At 40.9% G+C, this 23,165-nt stretch overlaps 1 protein-coding gene across 1 annotated transcript; it reads left to right on the top strand.

Annotated features, from left to right (window-relative positions):
• The first annotated feature begins 20,762 nt into the window (after positions 1 to 20,762).
• Positions 20,763 to 22,805, top strand: LOC140182932 (uncharacterized). Its single transcript, XM_072230904.1, has one exon. The coding sequence runs from the start codon at positions 20,763 to 20,765 to the stop codon at positions 22,803 to 22,805; it is 2,043 nt and encodes a 680-aa protein (XP_072087005.1).
• The last annotated feature ends 360 nt before the right edge of the window (positions 22,806 to 23,165 follow it).

The following is a 23,165-nucleotide window of genomic DNA, read 5'->3' on the forward strand; positions in this document are numbered from 1 at the left end:
TAAATTAAAAATAATAATTATTAATATTAATAAATAAATATTAATAAATTTTATAATAGAATAGTGATTGATCTGACTGTAGCTCGAATTTTACACTAGTATAAATATATAACAATACAAGATGACATATTGACATGGTAATAACATGAAAATTTAAACTGACGTGATAGTGACACGTGAACTATAATTGCCATGTCACAAGATATTAATAATAGGCAACTACTCCTATGAAGATGCCAAAAACATCTTTTTATGATGATCTTTGTTTAAAAAGTGTAACTTATTTGTTTAGCAACACTTTAAATAAAGATAACACTTTTACTTTAAATAAAATCAAACCCTACAATCTATCATCTAATGGTCAAAATGAAATATCTTCATATGATGACAATCATAAAATCTTCATTGGAGTAGCCACCTTAATAATAACCAAGGGATATATTTGATAAATATTAAAATATTAGGAATGAATTTAAAAATCAAATAGTAGTATAAAGATAAAACTGAAACTAAATATAAATATTGAGAATAAGATACATAATTATTATTTGGTGAAAACTCAGGTGCAGTCGACTTTACGTGAAGTTGATATCTGAGAGTCGTTAAATGATTTGACTGATTTGACTAAATTTTCATCTAACGGTTTTCAGATATCAATTTCACGTGAAGTCGACTTTACCTGAGTTTTTACTTTATTATTTAGTAAAGTTTTTGTAAATAAAAATATATTAAAAATACTTTTAAAACAACCTTTTTTCTATTAAGATTTATTTTAATAAAATAACATTTTTATTAGAAATAATAGAAGATTTTGGTAAGCATAACGTATTATATATAAAAATATCTCATCCCATATCCTTTTAAAAATTTATTTAATTTAATTACAGTGTTTGATATAAGTCGTGTGTATGTATCAATAAGAAAATATTCTCTCCTTAAATTAGATTTGAGTTATTAGGTGATGAATATATTTATTAAGTCACTAGTATTTAAAGATATTATAGATGTTTTTGGAGAATATTGCTGGAATAATGGTTTTCAACTTTGAGATGAATATAATGTTGGATTGATAGTCCATAATATGAAAAATGTCAAGTTAATAGACAACAGATTGAAAAATGTCAAGTCTTTTATCTTAACGAGAAATATTAGAGAGTCGTTAGAATTTATTAATTTTAGTTATTATTTAATTATTAATTCAATTCTTTTAGTCTAAAAATTTAATAATATATTTTATTCTATATTTTTAAATATTAATGATTAACTAATGACTAAAAATAAAAAATTTAGATGACCTTTTTAACATCTTTCTATTTTAAATCTTACTATAAATTATAGACCATGTTTAAAATCTAAATTAGTTAATCTCTTTTCTAATTTTTAAGAATTAACAAAAACAGTTGATAAACACAGTTATACTACAAAAAACACAAAATATACTTAATTAAACTAATAATTTCAACACATTCTTGATTACTTTGATTTAGGCTTTATCTTGGGTAGTCCATCCATTGAAACCTCCAAGTAATGTATAAAAGTGAGATATCTTGGTTGCCACCAACCTCAAGCCTCTATTCCTTTAATTTGTAGCAATTCTTCAAAATCTGGACATACTTCAAAACAAAATGCCACTGATTTATTTGTACCTCTTTTGCCTTCTTAGATCTCATCCATGTCATTAGATTTCTAAAGTTTTGTAATTCTTTCTTGTTATATTCGATGGACTTGTTTCCTTCTAAAATCTCATCACTTAGAGTGGGGTGAATTCGCCTATTTTGAGATTTAAGTTAGTAGTGGACGATGAGTTCATCAATTTTTTGCAAAGTCCATTCTTTATGTTGGAGGTCGGAGATAAGAAAAATTTTTGAGCTCAGGGATCAGGTTTGTTATTATGTACAAGGTACAACTTGAATCATCCCAAATTTTCCATTTCATTACCAATTTGAAGTTAGATACTCTAAATTTTGTTTATCTCCAAACTCTTCATTCTATCTTTTTAACCTCTCGGATATTTTCGATAACAATTAAGTTTCGATTCAATTTCTATTAATAGAAATTTTCTAATACTTTAAATGATCGTTTAAATATTTATTTGCCATAATAAAATAATATGTTTCTTGTTGATGATGCAAAAAATACGGATAACAAAATACCATTTTTCATGAGCTTTTCCTGAAATAATAATAATAAATATTATTTATAAAATATATATAAAATTTAAATAAAAATAATATATTAATTAAAAAAATAAATTAACTTGCACTCTTAAAAAATTTAAGAACTGTTCGATCAGTTCTTGAACGGGTCGGATGTGCTGAATATACGGGGTGACAGGAGACCTGAATCAGGGTCGCTTGTGCGTGATTGGACCTCCCAGGAAAACGTTGAAGGGAGAGGAAGAGAGCTCGAAGATCTTCCAGGTTGATGAAGTGGTGAGGGGAGAGCCACCTACAAAAGGGACTCCGACGCTCAAGTCAGAATCCGTACAAGGTGGCAGGAAAAATGAGGGTTAGATGACGTACCTCTGGAGGGGCCCTCCCCCTATATAGTCTGTACTAGGACAGGTCCCACCTTGGCAGACCTGCCTTCTGGGAAGCTTCCTTCCCCAACTGTCAGGTGCCAGATGGAAAGGGTGGCGATGCCTGGGTCACCTTCGGGTTCGGATCTCTCCAACCCGTCAGGTCGGTGGACCCGGGCACAGGGCCAACTGGGTCGGGCCAGAACAGTGCCCCAACGCGCCAGCTATGGCCTCATGCCCCGTTGTTGGTGCGTGTCATCCTACTTTCTCCCTGGTTGGGGCCTCGCCGAGTCGGCCGCTCGTGACAAGGGCGTGTCTCCTACGCGCGGGTGAGGTTCGTTCGCTTTGGGGGCATCACTCGTCGCCTCGTTCTCCGTGCCTGACATTAAATGCCATTATGATTATTTGAAAACCTTGGTGAAAAGTCCACTCTCTACCACTGACCTTCGTGCATCTCCGTGGCAGTTATTCCTTTGTTTCCAGTTTTTCTTCCTTATTTTCACGGTCCCTTTTCTCATTCATGAATCATTCATGTGTTGCTTCTTCTCATTTTCCCTTCGAGCTTTCTAGATTCCACTGCATTGGTCCGCCTCTGATTCCTCAAAAGTTTCTGAAATCATTTGACAACTTTCTTCCTGGTAAGCATCTCCTTTTTTAATGAGTGATTGCTGTTGTTACTACTACTATTGCCATCCCCTTGCGTTTTTGTAGCTTTTGGGCTATGCATGCGTTTTGTTTGAATCACGCTGCTTTTAGTTAGGCTTTAGAGGGGGTTACCATTTATATTTCTAGTTTTTAGCCTTTGTTTAACTGTAGATAGGCTTACTGTGGTATATAGTATTAGTTCCGATTTTTCTGGATTTCCGACCTATTAGTCTGACTTCGAGTGGTGCCCCCACTGTAGGCATGGCGCAACTTTCCCTTCCGAGGCCCCGTGTTGACCGATACGCCTGGGTCACCTCAAACGTAAAGGATACACCCTCTCAAATAACCCTAGAGGAGCTTACGAAGTTCCGCCAAGCCGACCGATTATGCGGGGGAGTTCTCGAAGAGGAACGCTACGAAGTGTTCGTTCCCGCAGACCATGAACGAATATGTCATCTTAACTTGAACACCCCCTGAATTGCCGACTGGATTTGGATGTATAAGGCAATGTTTATCGTCCTGGGGGTTCGCATCCCCTTCTCCCCCTTCTAAATGGCACTTCTAAACCGGTGCGACGTGGCACCGTCACAGCTGCACCCGAATAGTTGGGCCGCCATCCGATGCTTCGAGATGGTTTGTGAATACCTGGAGTTGCCAGCCTCCATAGAAGTGTTTTTGTGGCTCTTCGTTTTGACAAATCCTTACAAAGAGAGAAGGCATAAGAAGGGGTTTATGTCCTTCCGGGCTGCCCAGGGTAGGCAAATCTTCGGGGTTTCGAAGATTTGTTTCATGGCTTTAAAGACAAATTTTTTAAGGTACGGCCTGCCGAAGGCCAGCACCCCTTCTGGTTGACCTTGGAAAGGGAACGGCGGATTCCGACCTACTGGAGCTTCAGGCTGGGTCCAGTGCTTTTACCAAGGTAACGTACAAAGGACTGTCCCAGTAGGACAAAAATATAGCTGACGTGTTGTTGGCTGTTTTTAATAAAAATATTGTCAACCTGCACCTTTAATGGGTGACCGAGAAACGAGTAGAAGCTATGTAGGTGAGTGGTCTGTTGGACCTGGTGTTGTATTTTTTTTTTCTAACGAGTTGTTGTATGTCGTTATTGCAGTGTCCATGGCCGCCGAGAAGATCGGACTTGAAGATTTAATGGCCCAGTTTCTTCCCGGACATAATGAGGATAGCTCCGCCACCCCCACTGCCGACCCTACGTCCTCCCCTACTCCTGAAGTGCAATCAGCTCCACCTCCCCCACCGGGGCCTACCGGCCCCACCGCAACGGCCGCTCCTAGTAGCAGCGTGGTCCCTCCTGAGGTAGAGCCTAGTGGGGAAGGTCCCGCTGTGGTAATAGTTGAGAACCCCCGTAAGCGGAAGTCAATCTCCAACCCTGAGGGGTTGCTTACTGTTATGGAGAAGAACTTCAATGCTGGGGGTTTCATCGACTCGCAGCTCATGCCGGGCACTGATGAGTTTTTCCATGAGGGGGATCTTGGTGCCCAGGCTAGGTGGATCTACCGGTGCATGCTGAGAGCTGCGACCATCGCAAGGAGGGAGGAGCCCATCCTAACCTAAGCCAGGGTACTGGACGGGAAGTACCGTCAGTCTTTGCGAGAGGTCGAAAGCTTGAGAGCCGAGGTGGGGACCTTGAAGGAGAGATTAGCTAACTCGAAGGAGAAGATAAAAACTTCTGACGAGACGGTGGCCCGCCTTACTGACCGGGAGATGACATTGGAGGGCCAGCTCAACTCTTCTTGCAGTAAAACTATTGCAGCGGAGGCCAAGATTGCTGCCCTGGAGGCCAAGCTGGAGGAGGCCGTCAAGTCGGCGAGGGATGCCAAGACTGAGGTCGCGGGGCTGAAAGGGGAGGTTGCTAGTTTGAAGAAGAAGAACAGGGAGACGGTGAGAAATACTCGCGAGGTGATTTCTGGGACCGAGGAAGCGATGAAGGCCTAAATCAAGCTGCTTTCTCCCGAGTTTAACACCTTTGCCATTGGAGCTTTTAAGACTATCCGGGATGGTCAGATTGTTGACATCCCGAGAAAGTGATGTGTAATTAGTTGTACTTTTTTGGGCCGTGTTGGCCTCGTAAAGTGTTGTTTTGAACTTTTTGGTAGCTTGTGTAAACTGTTTACCATTTTACTCGACGTTTGATATTTACAAAGCCGACTTGTGGCTCTTTAAATATTCGGATTGTGGCCTTTATTTTGCAGCCGCTCAGTGTAGTGTTCACAATTTCGTTGGCTCGTGGGGTGATCAATCCCGTGATGCCATAACCTTACTAAATTGGTTAGTTAAAGGCAGAACATTGGTAAAACGGAAATAAGCAAGAAGTGGCTTTTACTAAAAAGTGTAATCGAAACATGATAAGCGATGACAAAAATTAACAAAACATGAAATAAAACGAGTGTTACTAAATCGTGGAAATGGATGGTCGTCGCATTTGTCCTGGATTCTAAGAATAGAACCTTGTCAAATTCGCCACGTTCCATGTTCAGGGTACCTCTTTCTCGTCCAGCCGTTCCAGCTTGTAAGCCCCGTTGCCGACCACTTCCTTTACTCTATACGAGACTTCCTAATTAGCCGCCAATTTTCCTTCCTCGGGGATCGGCAGGCCTACGTCGTTGCGTCGTAGGACCAGGTCATTTGGCTCAAAACTCCTTCTTAGCACTTTGGCATTATAACGTAGGGCTATTCTCTGCTTCGGTGCCGTAAGAAACTCCCCAAACTTCTTAACTGCGAACTGCATCCCATTGTTCGATATCACGGACTCTGGGATTCCGAATTTGGAAATTACCTGCCTACACATGAACTTACGGCAATTTGCTGACGAGATGCTAGCCAGCGGCTCCGCTTTGACCCACTTCGTGTAGTAATCAATGGCCACGATCAGGTATCTAACCTGTCCAGGGCCCACCGGGAAAGGTCTCAAAAGGTCAATCCCCCATTGACTGAAATGTCAGAAGGCCATTAGCAGACTTAACTCGGTTGCCGGGGTCTTATGGAAATTAGCGTTCTCTTGACATTTCCTGCATTTCTTGACAAACACTTGGGAGTCTGACATCATTGTGGACCAAAAGTAACCAGCCCTAACGAGCTCCTGGGCCAAAGCCTTCCCACTGATATGGTGGCCGCAACACCCCTCATGGACTTCCCTTAAGACGTAGTCCATCTGGTCGGAGCGTAGGAATTTTAACAGGGGTTCGTTCAGTCCTCTTTTGAATAGTTGGCCTTGTAATATTACGTACTTAGCCGCCTCCCTCCTTATCACCTTTGTGGCCTTGTAGTCGTCGGGGAGCTTGCCATTTTCCAAAAAGTCGGTAATTTGGTCGATGCATGAGGGAACGGCGTCTGCTTGGGTCATGCACAGGGCGACTGTTTGCTCTTTCACCAATCCTTGGATCAAAGACCGGTTTCTTGTTCTCGGCTTTGTGCTGGCCAGCTTCGATAGGAGGTTGGCTCAAGTGTTCCTTTCTCTTGGGACATGTTGCACCACGACCTCATCGAACTCTTTGCTTAAACTCCTGTCCCTTTCCAGGTATTTTTGCAATAGGGAGTCCCTGGCTTGATAGGTTCCATTGATTTGGGAAATGACGACTTGAGAGTCGCTATTCACCTCCATTCTGGTCGCCCCGACCTCTTTTGATAAGAGCAGGCCACCAATAAGGGCCTCATATTCTACTTGGTTATTAGAGACCGGGAATTCAAACTTGATAGATTGCTCGTACACCATTCCGGTCGGGCTTTCTAGTATTATCCCTCCCCCCCGAACGTTTGGTTGGAAGCTCCGTCTACATAGAGTTTCCACCGCGTGTCCGGGGCCTCGTGAGGGTCTCCGGTTACTTCCACTAGGAAATCGGCCATTGCCTGGGCTTTAATTGCGTGTCTGGGCTCATATTGCAGATCATATTGAGACAGCTCGACTACCCAAGTCATCATTCGTCCCGCCAGGTCGGGCTTTTGCAAGACTTGGCGGATCGCTTGATCCGTTCTGACGATTACTCGATGCCCCTGGATGTATTGCCGCAACCTTTGGAACGAGGTTAGGAGTGCGCAGGCTAGCTTTTTCAATTTGCTGTACCTTAACTCTGCACCGTGCAATGCTTTGCTTATAGAGTAGACTAGCTGTTGGACCTTTCCTTCTTCTCGGATAAGGACGGCTGCCAAGGCTTCGTCTGTTACTGCCAAATACAGAAATAGCGTATCACCGTCCTTGGGCTTGTCAAGGACTGGTGGTGCCGAGAGTATGCTCTTGAAGTGGTTGAAAGCCTCTTCACACACTGGGGTCCATTCAAAGGCTTCCTTTTTTCATGAGGTTGAAAAATGGAGAGGCTTTAGCCGCCAACGCCCCGAGAAAACGAGATAGGGCTGTGAGCTTTCCGGCCAACCTCTGTACATCCTTGATGCACCCCGGGCTTGTCATTCGCAAAATGGCTTCACATTTGTCAGGGTAGGCTTCAACCCCTCTCTGGGTTATCATGAAACCCAGGAACTTCCCTACTTCCATGGCAAAGGCGCACTTGAGGGGGTTAAGCCTCATGTTGTGCTTCCGGAGAGACATGAACACAGTCTTCAGGTCGTCGACTAGGTCTGCCGATTGGCCAGTTTTTACCAAGATGTCATCTACGTACACCTCTACCGACTTCCCGATCAGTTCGCTGAAAACCTTGCTCATCAACCTTTGGTAAGTCGCTCCCGCATTCTTCAATCCGAACGGCATTACCCTGTAGCAGTAAGTGCCACCTGGCGTTATAAACACTGTTTTTTTCTCGTCCGGCCGGTGCATCGGTATCTAATTATAACCAGAGTACGCATCCATGAAACTCAGAAAACGATATCCCGCGGCCGCGTCCACTAAAGCATCAATGTTGGGGAGGGGGAAGGAGTCTTCCGGGCATGCCTTGTTGAGGTTCGAGTAGTCTACACACATCCTCCACTTCCCGTTGGCCTTATTGACTAGGACTACATTTGATAGCCAGGTCGAGTAGTCTAGTTTCCGGATGAACCCTGCTTGTAGCAAGCCGGCCGTCTGCTTGGCCACCTCGTTGGCTCTCTCCTATGACATCTTCCTTCTCCGTTGGGCTATGGGCTTCGCATCTGCTTTCACGGCTAGGCGATGTGACATGAACCCTGGCATGTCGGCAGGTGTCCAGGCAAATAAGTCACCGTTTGCTCAAATCATCTCTATTAAGGGCTCTTTTAGATTGTGGGGGAGGTTCCAATTCATGAAAGTGAACTTGTCCTCCGAGTCCCCGACCTTAAACTTTTTCAGGTCTCCTTCAGGCTCTAGTCTAGGTTTGTCGTCAATCCTAGCGTCCAGATCGGCTAGGGAGACCCCAGACGCCCCCCTTCGACTTCTTCCTTAGGAAAAGACTGGCGTTGTCGCACGCGACTGCCATTTCCATGTCTCCCCTAAGGGATCCCACCGATCCATTGTCAGCTACAAACTTCATGATCAGCAGCTTAGTGCATATTACCGCACATAACTCTTTGATTGTTTTCCTCCTCAAGATAAAGTTGTAACCCGTGGAGTCCCTCAGAACGACAAACTCTGCCATTAGCGACCTCTTTCCTTGACCTCCTCCTATAGAGACCGGGCGGGAGAGTATACCGTCAAGTTTCATAAAATTATCTCCTAGGCCGACCACCACATGCTGATGTATTTTTAAGTCAGTTTCTCATAGGCCCAGGGCGTCGAACACGTTTCGGAACATAATGTTGAAGTCGGTGCCGGTGTCAACGAGAATTCGCTTGACCAAACCTGTTCCCACTCTTACCGTGATTACCATGGGAGGATTCTCCGGGATGTTGTGGAACCATTGGTCCTCTGGTCCAAATGATATCCTTGGGGTTCTCCTGGGGGAGGGTCCATGGTTAGTTGATAATATGGCCAGGATCTTGGTGTCTTTCTTTGCTGCCAACTTTGATCTCGATGCTATGTCTCTTCCGACTACGACATTCACAACAGTGAGGCCGCGGTCGTTGTCTTCTTCGGGATCTTGCCTTGGCTTCACAACACAGCTTCTATCGTCGTCAGATCAGTCACGCTCTCGCCACCTGGGTTCTCTTATAAACTGTGAGAACTCCGCCAGTTTGCCTTCACGAATTGCCTGTTCCAAAGCGTCCTTCAAGTCAAAGTAGTCTTGGGTTTTATGACCGAAACCTTCGTAGTAGTCACAGTAGAGATTCTTGTTTCCGCCGGTTCTGTCCTTGAGCTGGCGGGGTTTCAAAAAGATGCCTTTGTCGGCTATCTGTTGGTATACCTCAACGATCGGGGCCGTCAGGGGGTATAGTTCGTGAACTTTCCTACTCGGGAGAAAGGTTTGAAGGGTTTAGTTGGCCCTCCATCCTTGGAATGCTCCTTGGGCCTTTCCCCGTTTTTGAGCTGGCGAGTAGGAAGATAGGTGGGCTGCCGTTTGTTAGCCGCCACCACCTGGCTGACCTCCTCGTCGTTGATGTATTCTCTCGCCACATTTTGAATTTCCTGCATGGTCCACATAGGTTTGGTAGTGAGGTATTTTCTAAAGTCTTTATTCAACAGCCTGTATGTCAGACATAGGCTGGCCACTGAGTCGGTCAGGCCGTCAATCTCTAGGCATTCGTCGTTGAACCTATCAAGATACTTCCTGGTCGGTTCCCCGTTTCTTTGGGTCACCCCTAGAAGGTTGATCGGGTGCTTGGCTTTGGCAATGCGAGTGGTAAATTGTGCTAGAAAGCCACGGGTTATGTCCGCGAAAGTCGTCACGGTCCCTTAAGGGAGCGCGTTGAACCATCGAATTGCCAGTCCTGCCAGGGTCACGAGAAAAGCGCGACATCTCACATCGTCGCCCACACCCTCCAGGTTCATCCTGACCTCAAAGGCCGTTAGGTGTTCCTGGGGGTCTTGGGTTCCGTCGTATTTCATGTTCATTGGCTTGTCGAAATGTTTCGGCAGCCGAACCTCGAGAATGGAGTGGTGAAAAAGGTTTGCTCCCATTATTATGGAGTTTCGTCGCCTTCTCGGTCTCTTCCTACTCTCTTCTCGGTCTTCCTCCTCAGCGTGAGTCGCTAAGGGCTGAGTGTAGATTATGGGGTCTTGTCGTCTCCTCGGTATTTCCCTGCTTTTCTCTTGGCCCTCTGACTCCGCGCGAGTTGGGGGCGATCGGGAGCCCGGTGTACGCCTGGCGTGGTTCCTCCAGGGGCTTCTTCCTCGAGTTTCCCTTCTCTTTTGAGGAGACCGAGCACGAGGTTGACTCGGGCCGGGCTGGTAGCGCTCCCTGGTCGCCAGCTCCCTCTCAAGGTTTTGCACCCTGTGGCACAACTCCTGCATTATTCTCGCTTTGTCACTTCCCGTTCCTCTAAAAGGACGCCTTTCCCGGGAACGGGAGGAAAGCTCATCCCCGCGGGAGGAAGCCAAGGAGGCCACCTACTGGTTCGGTGAGCGTTCTCCTCTATGCGCGGCTTGCCTCCCTCTTGCCCTTCTGCTGGACCCAACAGGAAATCCATTCACGCTAGGTCCCCACAGACAGCGCCAATGTTCGGTCGGTTCCTGAACGGGTCGGATGTGCTGGATATACGGGGGTGACAAGGGACCTGGATCCGGGTCGCTCGTGTGTGATTGGACCTCCCGAGCAAACGTTGAAGGGAGAGGAAGAGAGCTCAAAGATCTTTCGGGTTGATGAAGTGGTGAGGGGGGAGTTGCAAAAGGGACTCCGACGCTCAAGTCAGAATCTGTACAATGTGGCAGAAAAAGTAAAGATTAGGTGACGTACCTCTGTCTGTACTAGAGAGGGTCCCACCTTGGGAAACCCACTTTCTAAAAAGTTTCCTTCCCCAACTGTCAGGTGCTAGGTCAAAAGGGTGGCGATGCCTGAGTCGCCTTCTAGTTTGGATCTCTCCAACACGTTGGGTCGGCAGACCTGGGCACAGGACCAATTGGGCCGGGCCAGAACAAGAACATTATAAGTTTACTTGAAATTTTACTAAGACTGTGCAAAAACAATAAAACATATAGATAACCCATCTCATAGAATACAATACCATCTTTGTCTATTGTCTCAAAAAAACATTCTCCCTTTATTTCTTTAATCAATGCTCTGTCTTTACATATGACAAAGTTGATAATCTTATTAAAAGTTGTTTTAAATGAATCTTGACTTGGTCTCAAAGTTCTTGTAAAATAAATTTTGATGACAGTGTCAAAGAATTTTCAAAACATTTTTTCCGTTTTTTTAGTTGCTCGGTTTTGATCTTTGACCCCTCCAATAATTTGACTTTTACACTATTAGTCAATGTGGCATTCTAAATAGTAATTGTGTTATTTGATATTTTTTGTATTTAATTTTGTCATGAATCTATTGACACAATCCATTGATATTGATATCAATCATAATTAAATATACAATAAAATTATTAAAATTAATATATAATTTCAGTTTTACAAACTCAATTATCCATAACCTAATAAAATTCCATTGTATATATACATTGTTTATCGTAAGAATTATTGTTGTTGTACGTATATATTGAGTTTCTTTTATATATTATACTAAATCAAAATATTCAACTTTACACATTATATTTTTTTGTGGTGCTGTTTTTGAATTTGAAGTCACGTATTAATAAAATTGAAAGAGTACATAGAGAGTACACAAAAATAAAAAATATTATGTTATATATTTGTTGATTGAAAATTTATAAAGATAAATACAAAGTATAAAATTGTACTTTCTTGCAAATCTTATAAACTATTTTGCAAATTATTGTAAAAAATCAAAATATTATAATTAAATTAAAATCAAAATTATAAATATAACAAAATAATTTACCTCAATGTCACAATGAATTATGCAGTTTCTTACGAATCTTATAAACTCTCGAGTATAATAATAATATTTATCGTTCTAAATTTTGTTCATCTCTATACTCTTCGTTATGTTTTCCATAGCATTTAAGTTCTCATTGAATTTCTATTGACTGAATTTTTTTTATTATCATTCTTTAAATGATCATCTAAGTATTTATTTGACATAACAAAATAATACCCCTTCAATTAATAATCCAAAAAATAAAGATGACAAAATACCATTTTTAATGGATATGTCTTAAAATAATAATAATAAATATTATCTATAAAATATACAACAAAATATTATCTATAAAATATTATCTTTGTCATGGATTTATTGACACGAATCTATTGATACTATCAATGATAATTAAATATACAAAAAATTATTAAAAATTAATATTCAATTTTAGTTTTACAAATTCAATTATACATAACCTAATAAAATTCCATTGTATGTGTGTGTTATTTATCGTAAGAATTATTGATGTTGTATATATATATATATATATTATATATTATACTGAATCAAAATACTTATTTTTACAAAATATATTCTTATATAGTATTGCTTTTGAATTAGGAGTCATGTATTAATAAAATTAAAGAGTACACTAAGAGTACATAGAGATAAAAATATTGTTTTATGTATTTTTAATTAAAAAAATTATAAAAGTAAGTCTGCAAAATATAAAATTATACTTTTTTAATTTTTATAAAAATATTAAAATATTATAATTAAATTAAAATCAAAATAATAAACATAAAAAAATATTTACCTCAATGCCATAGTGAACTATACAATTAATTGCTACAGAAAATATATGAGAGATTAGAAAGATAGAATGAAGAATCCGGAGGCAAACAAAATTCCGAATGAATAATATTATTATTATTATGTTGGAGAGTTTATAAGATCATTTAAGTATTTCTTTGCCATAACAAAATAATATGCCTTCAAATCCAAAAAATACGGATGATAAAATATTATATTCCATGAGCTTGTTCTTAAATAATAATAATAAATATTATGTATAAAATTTAAATAAAAATAATATATTAATTAAAAGGATAGATTAATTTATACTCTAAAAAAATTTAAGCATATTATAAATTCATTTGGAGGTTGATCAATAATATATTAATAAATATTTTGTGGTGCTGCTTTTGAATTGGGAGTCATATATTAATAAAATTAAAAGAGTACATAAAGAGTACATAAAATAAAGACAATTGTGTTATCAATGAGTAATAGTTTAAATGGTATAGTCTTCCCATACTCAATTAAGAGGTTGCGGGGTTCGAGTCTCGTATCTTTAGTAAAAAAAAAAAAAGATAAAGACTATTGTGTTATGTATTTGTTGATTGAAAAATTACAAAGGTAAATTTAAAGTATAATATTGTAATCGTATATATTTGGCATTTGATTTATATAAAAAATAATAGATGTTTTATTCTAAAATATTAATTAAATATTATTTGGATTATAGATACTATTTTTTATTTGGGGTTTAGAATTTAATTGGTGTCATGTTCAAATATAAGTAGTAAAGTCAGAGTTTTGATTCCCATATATTAAAACTATAACTCATTATTGTTGAAAAATTATTTAATTTTTTAATTTATTTGTGGGCAATATATATATTAATTATACAAATTATGATATTTCAAAGAGTCCTGCTACACATCCAAGCAATTTTACATGTAAGTTCATCCAAGTCATTTAGTTTAAGTTGCAGGGTTTCATCTTCTTCTTCTTCCTCCTCCTCCTCCTCCTCCTCCTTCTTCTTCTTTTTTTTCTTCATCTTTTTTCATTATCGTCATCGTCACCACAATCATACCACCACATCCATCTCCTCCTCCTCCTTCTCCTCCTCCTCCTCCTGCTTTTTTTTTTATTTGAATTTCTTTTATCTCCTCCTTTCTTTTTTTCTTCCTCCTCCATCATCATTATCGTCATCACCAACAACACCAAAATTTTACCAACATTTTTATTGATTCTGATTCTTTGTGGTGATCGAATGAACCGAAAATATTATCAAAATGAAACCATGGTATAATACCAAATGAACCGAAAATGATCCATTATATAACTTCAAATTAGAAACACCTGCATCTCGAATGAATCGAAAGTATTATCAAAATGAAACCATTGTATAATAACAAATGAACAAAAAATTATCCATTATATAAATTCGAATTCAGAAATACTTGCGGTCTCGAATGAACTGAAAATTAGCTCAAAACGAAATCATTGTATAATACTAAATGAATCGAAAATTGTTCATTATATAAATTTGAATTCGATGATAACGATAACGATGATACGTATTAGAAGAAGACAATAACGATAACGATGATGATGATGATGATGATGATGATGATGATGATGATGATGAAAAGGAAGGAGGAGGAAAAAGAGGAAGAAGTGTTGTTGGTGACGACGGTAACGAAATTGAGACAAGAAGAAGAATACACATGCATATGTTCTAATTCAACCATCTTGTACAATGTGACCTTATCCAGTTTCCACCACAACCAGATGGTAGAATTTTCATTCTCTTTTTCAAGGATTACAAACACTAACTTTTTAGTAGTCATCCTAATCCTGGCTACGATGATCCAAACTTCTATCCAAACTTGTTTCGGCTAAGTTTACTTCCTAGACTCTCAACACTAAATACTTATCCAACTTTTCAAAGAAAACCTCTTAGGCTTTTGTCACAAAATAGAAAGACATCAAGAGTTTGACATAATGATGGCTTTTCTCTCCAAATTCAACTCTCTTTGCCTTTTCTCTTATATGGCTTTTTCATATACTTCACAAATTGTCTTTTACCATTAGAAATTAAAGAAAGATAAAATGAGAAAGCAAAATATTTAATGTAACAACATGAAGGAGAAGAAATGAGATAACTTGAAAGTTATGAGAAAATCATATTTAAGTACTCTCTTTTGTTACCTTCTATCTTGGCGGAATGCCCCTTTAATATAGGTGCATCGCTTCCAAAACTTCAAGCTAGATCAATAGAGATGCTATAGAAACTTAGAACAGTATTTTTTCTCCTTAGTCTTCAATCATTAACTGATTACTCCTTTTATTGAGGGGGTAATACCTTCAAAACCTAAAGCTATCCTTGGTGATACTTTCTGTACTACAAAGATGAACCATAGCTTGTTTTCTTCTCCAAAAATCATAGCAGAAACGCAGGATAAAGGAAGCATGAAAGTGCAGAGAACCAATGTTGCAAACTTGCAGCAACACCAGTAGAATTATGATGTCTTCTAAGTACTTGCTGTAATGACCCAATTTTCAATATGTCTAGATCATACCAGAAACTGAGCGCTACCAATTTGTCTTCCTAATTATTATCTATTATTTATCATATGAGCCTGATTCGTTGTTAAAAACGTAGTTAATTTGCGGGGTATTTTTTTTTAAACGTTTGGATTAATAGACGAAATCATTCATAATCAATTCACAACTGATAACAGATAAAACAATTATAAACAACCACACTTATATACATCTCAACAATTAATAACGTTCGGTTATCCAGCCTTTATTAGAGTAAAGATCTTTAGTTAGAACACCCCTAGATATAGCTAGATAATAACTATATACATATATATACATACAACATCCCAGGCCCTGACCTGTTCAAGAAGTCCCTAAGCTGGCGCCCAGGCTAGCCTAGACTCTATACTCACCTAGTCCCTCTAAACTACTAAAGCGAGGGAAAGTACGTTCTAAGTCTTCAAAAATCAAGTCAGGTAGAACATCAGCAAAAGGTAGAACATCATCTACTACTCCTTTGCACGATCAGACATTGACATATAACGTCTCTCTGGTACCTCATCAAGTAGCCACACAACAGGAGTCTCGTACACAGGATTTAGGTTAAAGTTCACGTATAAACGGGGTGCAGACATTGGCTGGTCTCACAGTATATACATATAAATAGAGAACGAGATTCACCCTAGACTCAGAAGACTACCTAGAGTAGAATCCTTTTTGGGATCGTCAGCGAACTGCGGAAGGGTACTCATGCTTCCATCTGAAGGGGGAAGGGAGAGAGAAGGGGTAAGAACTGGGGAGTTCTTAGTAGGGCCGGGGTTATTAGTTAAGTTCATTAATTCTGTGTTGTTTAGCAGATAAATAGCAGAATACCGAGAAGCAGTAGACAGAAGAAACAGATAAATAGAGAAAATAGAAAGCAAAACATAAACAAAAGAATACAAGAAAACAAAACACAGACACAAAGAATAGAATGAAAACAAAGAAAGAATACATTCAAACAACAATCATAACAGAGGAAATGCGCAACCAAGTATGATGTATGTTTGTCCTATGCAGGCCATGAGCTCACGTGTCGGTTTACACCCTGCAGCCCGACATTACCTAGGAACTAGTCCTAGATATGACTTATTTTCTGTAGGTGAACTTCGGCCTACAGAAATAGCACTCCCGTAAGTGAACTTTGGCTTACAGGAATAGTTTAAACACAACACAACAACTTTTTATAGGTGAACTTCGGCTTACAGAAATGGTGCCCCTGTAAGTGAACTTCGGCTTACAGGAATAATGTAAACACAACACAACAACACTTTCTGTAGGTGAACTTCGGCCTACAAAAGCAACACCTTGAGCTACACAATTGATATTCACTGTAGGTGAACTTCGGCCTACAGGAATAACAACTTACTGTAGGTGAACTTGGGCCTACAGGACCTCTAGGGCCAACAGAAAAGCAGCAGTTGAATATAAAATAGAATATCATGCCACAAGGCTTAACACTTTATTTTTACACTCTTTTCCTCTATTCTCTTTGTTATATTACTCTTTTCCCTTTGTCTCTTTGCTCTGCTCTGGTTACTCTTTTCTCTGTATCTCTTTACTCTATTCTGATTACTCTATTTAACATATGTATTTGAAGCTTATGTAAATTTCGGTATGAATAGTTAGCCTGTCCCAAGTATAGGTTCATTAAGTCTATACTGAAACATTTTAACTTTTCATATAATACCTAACCCTAGTCGGAACTCAAGAACTAACTATGTTGCCCTAGTTCGTTCACTAATCTCCGTCTGTTTTTCTGTCATTAAAACTTTACAGACTTTTCTTTGGTTTCTGTCTTTTCTTTAACTTTTTATCTTTCATTTATCTTTGCCTCACTAACATGTTATTACCACTCCCTAAGTGTTTTATGAAGGTAACTATGAGATTCTGCACTTAAAGTTGTCTTTCTAAAGCTTTTACGGAAAACTGCCTTTTCCACATTATTTTATTAATATATTTTCGAAAATTACCTTCCTTTAACCTTTTACTTTATAAATTCACTTTTTACCACCTGTAACTTTTAATATTTCTACTTTAACCACCCTAACTTTTAGAAATTACAAAATAACCCCTCAAATACCAAAATATTTACTTCCTTGCCCTTTCTAAGATCTAAAAGGTGTCCTTCAATGTTCTTCACCACACTCAAAGTGTTCTTCGTGTTCTTCGTGAATTCTTCAGATTCTTTCTTTGTTTTTACCCGTTTTTCAGTCTTTTCAGCAACCGATTTTTACCAAAATTCATAATAAATTTCCAGCCACTAAAACCCCATCTTTTCCACATGATTTCAACACAAATTGAACCTCAATTTAAGCTCTAGGATTTCGTTTTCCAGCAGCCCCTAGAACACACATTCATAGCTTGAATTTCATCAAATTTCATCAAATTTTCACCAAAATTTTAACAAGAATTACTCATACAAACAATCAATTTCAAGTACAGCCAAACCATATCATAATCACACAACTCAAACACAATCAATCAAGATTAAATTCGTCAAACCCTACCTTGATTTGCTGCTCCAAATCCGGTTACTCTTTGAAGTGTTCTTAAAGCACTTTTTCCTCCTAAAACAAATCAAGAACCACTTTAAAACTCTAAACCATCAACTAAACGAACTTCAGCAGCATCTTAGGAAGGTTATCCTCACCTTAAATGTGCAGGAAATCAAAGATCCTTGGCCCACAAGTCAAGCTAAGCAAGAGATCTAAGGAAGAACATCAAGAAAACACTTATTTTAAGCATGTTTCCTTGAAAATCGAATTGAAGAGGGAGGGAGACAGCCATCTCACCTTATTTCCAGCCTTGATATATTATATGGTTATGTAGAGAAAGAAGAGAGGATCATTTTGGTGAAATCGGAGTTTTGATTTGAGTTTTAGTTCAGAAGAAATCAAGCTTTGAAGATTAAGTGTTCATGAAAGTTTCTCTCTTTTCTCTCTTGTTATTTTCGGCCAAAATGATGAAATGAGACAGCCTTGGAGGTCTTGGGGTGTAAGGTGAGTTGTGATTGGTTGGCTTGGAGGTGGGTTAAAATAATATTAAAATATCTCAGGTGTATAACTACTAAAATTAGATGTATCGGAACACTCGTAAAAACATCTCTAAAAATTATTTTCTGAGCTACTAGCATTAATGACACTAGTAACATATTTATTATGAGAATAGAATATGTATGATGAGGCCTTAGCATTGCTAAAGTCATCAGAGAGCGCTGGTGCTAAGCTGCACCAGTAAACTGTAAACCCGGTTAAACCGATTTTCTGTTTTTAACTAAAACAGACCAGGTAACCTTATAATATCATTCAAGAATTTTCTAATACTAATATAATGATAATATTATATTATTATCTCTCTCCTCTCATGAATCGAGTTCGGTTTGTCAAACAGAGACTATTTACGAAAACTAGAATCAAAACTCATAACTGATACGGTTCAAAAATTAGGTTCTTCGCAATTGCATTGTCGGGCTTATCTCCACTAAGGTCCTGAATTAAAGATAATATAATGACAATGAGGATTGAGATGCTTGATGATATAGCATAGGTTCTCCCCTTAATGATCTTCCGGAGAAATCCGTGTCTTCAGAAAAGGTCTCGCGTACTCAAAAATCAGGATTGTTACATTCTACCCTCCTAAAAGAAAATTTTGCCCTCAAGATTTTAGCCACATGCAGAATCCATCTTCAAGCAGTCTATTTCCTCCAAGCCATCTTGACAAAGATATTAGTTCGTTCCTTACAGCATCTAAATATCACATAGCCAGGGCCATGGAGATCATAACAGCTATAAGAATAGTTGTGCCTCTCACGAATTTGTCATTCGAAACTCGATTAAACCATGCCTATTCACAGTCATTGAGGTCTTATCCGCACCAAACAATCAATATTAAGTTGATCAATCTTAATATCTCAAGTTAGGCACGAATATTCCCAAAATGAGCACTCATAGACATTCATGCCAAATGTATCTTGAAGATACCCTAACAGCATGAGACACACAAGCAGAGTATGCAGTAAAGCATAGTCAGTCCACTCCCCAGGCTCTATTGGGAACGAACTACTCTGATACCAAATTGTAACGACCCAATTTTCAATATGTCTAGATCATACCAGAAACTGAGCGCTACCAATTTGTCTTCCTAATTATTATCTATTATTTATCATATGAGCCTGATTCGTTGTTAAAAATGTAGTTAATTTGCGGGGTATTTTTTTAAAACGTTTGGATTAATAGACGAAATCATTCATAATCAATTCACAACTGATAACAGATAAAACAATTATAAACAACCACACTTATATACATCTCAACAATTAATAACGTTCGGTTATCCAGCCTTTATTAGAGTAAAGATCTTTAGTTAGAACACCCCTAGATATAGCTAGTTAATAACTATATACATATATATACATACAACATCCCAGGCCCTGACTTGTTCAAGAAGTCCCTAAGCTGGCGCCCAGGCTAGCCTAGACTCTATACTCACCTAGTCCCTCTAAACTACTAAAGCGAGGGAAAGTACGTTCTAAGTCTTCAAAAATCAAGTCAGGTGGAACATCAGCAAAAAGTAGAACATCATCTACTACTCCTTTGCACGATCAGACATTGCCATATAACGTCTCTCTGGTACCTCATCAAGTAGCCACACAACAGGAGTCTCGTACACAGGATTTAGGTTAAAGTTTACGTATAAACGGGGTGCAGACATTGGCTGGTCTCACAGTATATACATATAAATAGAGAACGAGATTCACCCTAGACTCAGAGGTACCGAACATTGGCACCGTCTGTGGGGACTGCTCCCCAACATGGATTTTATTTTGGTTTCTGGTGCGGCTGACGGTGGGGCCGGAATCCGCGGGGGAGGGGATAGATCCCTGAGGCAGTGGGGTAGCCGCCGGAGCTACCATTCGCGAAGGCAGCAGATCTCCCCCGCGACACACAGAGGGACGACCCTTTGGAGGGACTGGCAGCGACAGCGCCAGGATAATACAAGAGCTGCGGCACAGGGTGCAGTACTTGGAGCGAGAAGTAGCCAACCATGAAAGTCGTCAGCCCACTCCTAGCCAAGAGCCATCCCGATCCACTCCAAGGGGAGAAAGAAGTCTCTGGAGGAGTCGTTCCCGGCGCACCTCGAGCCCTCAAACAGAATCAGAAAGCCAGGAGAGCAGAGAGGTGCCAAGGAGAAGGCGAGACCCGTTGGTCTACAACAGATCGCCAACGAGAGACACCGAAGAAGAAGAATGGGAAAGCGACAGAGAACGAAGAAGAAGAAACCGATCACCTCAAGTACGCCGCCGAGAAAGGACGAGGAGAGGCCGACCTAACGGAGAACATCGGGAAAGGCAACCGGTGGCCATGGGGGCAACCCCTTTCCACCACTCGATCCTTGGAGTACGACTACCAAAGCACTTCGACAAACTGACAGACATGAGGTACGACGGTACCCAAGATCTCCAGGAACATCTAACGGCCTTCGAGGCCAGGATGAACCTGGAAGGGGTAGGTGACGAAGTGAGATGCCGGGCTTTCCCAATAACCTTAGCTGGGCCGGCGATCCGTTGGTTTAACGCCCTCCCCCAGGGCTCCATAACCACGTTTGCCGACATCAGTCTTTCTTTCTTGGCCCAGTTCACCACGCGCATCGCCAAAGTAAAACACCCGATTAACCTGCTAGGGGTGACGCAGCAAAACGGCGAACCAACCAGAAAATACTTGGACAGATTCAACGATGAGTGCCTCGAGATAGACGGCTTAACTGATTCGGTGGCCAGCTTATGCTTGACCAATGGTTTGCTAAATGAGGATTTCCAAAAACACCTCACCACCAAGCCCATTTGGACAATGCAGAAAATTCAGAACGTAGCCAGGGAATACATTAATGATGAAGAGGTAAGTCAGGTCGTGGCAGCCAATAAACGGCAGCTCGCATACCCTAGTGCCCGCCCATCCGTTGGTAGTGAGAGGTCCAAGGAACCCTCCAGAGACGGAGGAACGGCCAAGACTTTCAAACCCTTTCCTCGTGTTGGGAAGTTCAGCAACTACACCCCCCTAACAGCTCCAATCGTCGAGGTTTATCAGCAAATTGCCGACAAGGACATCTTGTCGAAGCCCCGACAACTCAGGGACAGGACGGGAGAAAACAAAAACCTTTATTGTGATTATCACAAGGGATATGGCCACAAGACCCAAGACTGCTTCGACCTGAAGGACGCCCTAGAGCAGGCCATCCGGGAAGGAAAGCTGGCCGAGTTTGCCCACCTAATAAGGGAACCTAGAAGGAGGGACCGGTCAACCGAGGACAAAAGTCGCTCCGTAAAGCAGAGATGGGAACCCGAGGAGGACGCGGAGCGTGCCCTCACTGTGGTGAATGTGGTGGTTGGAAGGGATGTCCGTCCCAGGTCGAAGTCGGCTAGTAAGAAGGACACCAAGGTTTTAGCTATGTCCTCTGGCCCCACACCGACCTCTCGCAGGTTGCCCTTGATATCTTTTGGCCCCGAGGATCAATGGTTCAATGAGGTGGCGGAGAGTCCGCCGATGGTGATCACGGCCAGGGTGGGCACCGGCCTAATAAAGCGGATCTTGGTGGACACAGGAGCTGATTCCAATATCATGTTTTGCAATGTTTTTGATGCCCTAGGCCTACGAGACGCCGACCTCCGAGATCACCAGCACGGCGTGGTAGGCCTAGGTGATAACTTCATCAAGCCAGACGGCGTAATTTCCCTCCCGGTCTCCATAGGCGGAGGCAGGGGGAAGAGGTCGCTAATGGCAGAGTTTGTGGTCTTAAGAGACTCGACGGCCTACAACCTCATCCTGGGGAGGAAGACCATCAACGAATTTGGGGTGGCGATCTCCACCAAGCTATTGCTAATGAAGTTCGTAGCTGATGATGGATCAGTTGGGACCATCAGAGGAGACCTAGAGACGGCAGTTGCATGCGACAACGCCAGACTCTCCCTGAGAAAGAAATCTAAAGAAGCATCCGGTGTCTTTCTTGCCGACCTAGACGCCAGGGTCGATGACAAACCCAGACCGGAACCAGAGGGAGATCTTGAAAAGTTCAGGGTCGGCGACTCAGATGAGAAGTTCACCTTTGTGAACAGAAACCTCCCACACGACCTGAAGGAACCTCTAATGGAAATGATCAGGGCTAACGGCAACCTATTTGCTTGGACGCCAGCTGACATGCTGGGGATAGACCCCCAGCTCATGTCGCATCACTTGGCCGTCAAGGCGGAAGTCAAACCAGTGGCCCAAAGGAGAAGGAAAATGTCGCAAGAAAGGGCAGAGGAGGTGTCCAGGCAGACGGCCAGCCTTCTTAAAGCAGGGTTTATACGAGAGCTCGACTACTCGACCTGGCTATCGAACGTAGTCTTGGTTAAAAAGCACAATGAAAAATGGAGGATGTGCGTGGATTACTCCGATCTTAACAAAGCATGTCCCAAAGACTCCTACCCCTCCCCAACATAGATGCGCTCATCGACGCGGCGGTGGGATATCGGTATCTGAGCTTTATGGATGCTTATTCTGGCTACAATCAGATACCGATGCACCGGCCAGACGAAGAGAAAACAATGTTCATAACACCGGGGGGAATATACTGCTACAAGGTAATGCTGTTCAGCCTGAAGAACGCTGGGGCCACATACCAAAGGTTAATGAACAAGATATTCAGCGACCTCATAGGCAAAACGGTGGAAGTATATGTGGATGATATCCTTGCAAAGACCACCCGACCTGAGGACCTCTTAAGAGACCTAAGGAATGTGTTCGTTTCCCTCCGGCAACACGGCATGAGGCTCAACCCGCTTAAGTGTGCCTTTGCCATGG

The sequence above is a fragment of the Arachis hypogaea genome, chromosome 20, assembly GCF_003086295.3.
Source record: "Arachis hypogaea cultivar Tifrunner chromosome 20, arahy.Tifrunner.gnm2.J5K5, whole genome shotgun sequence".
In the NCBI taxonomy this organism is placed as follows: Eukaryota; Viridiplantae; Streptophyta; class Magnoliopsida; order Fabales; family Fabaceae; genus Arachis; species Arachis hypogaea.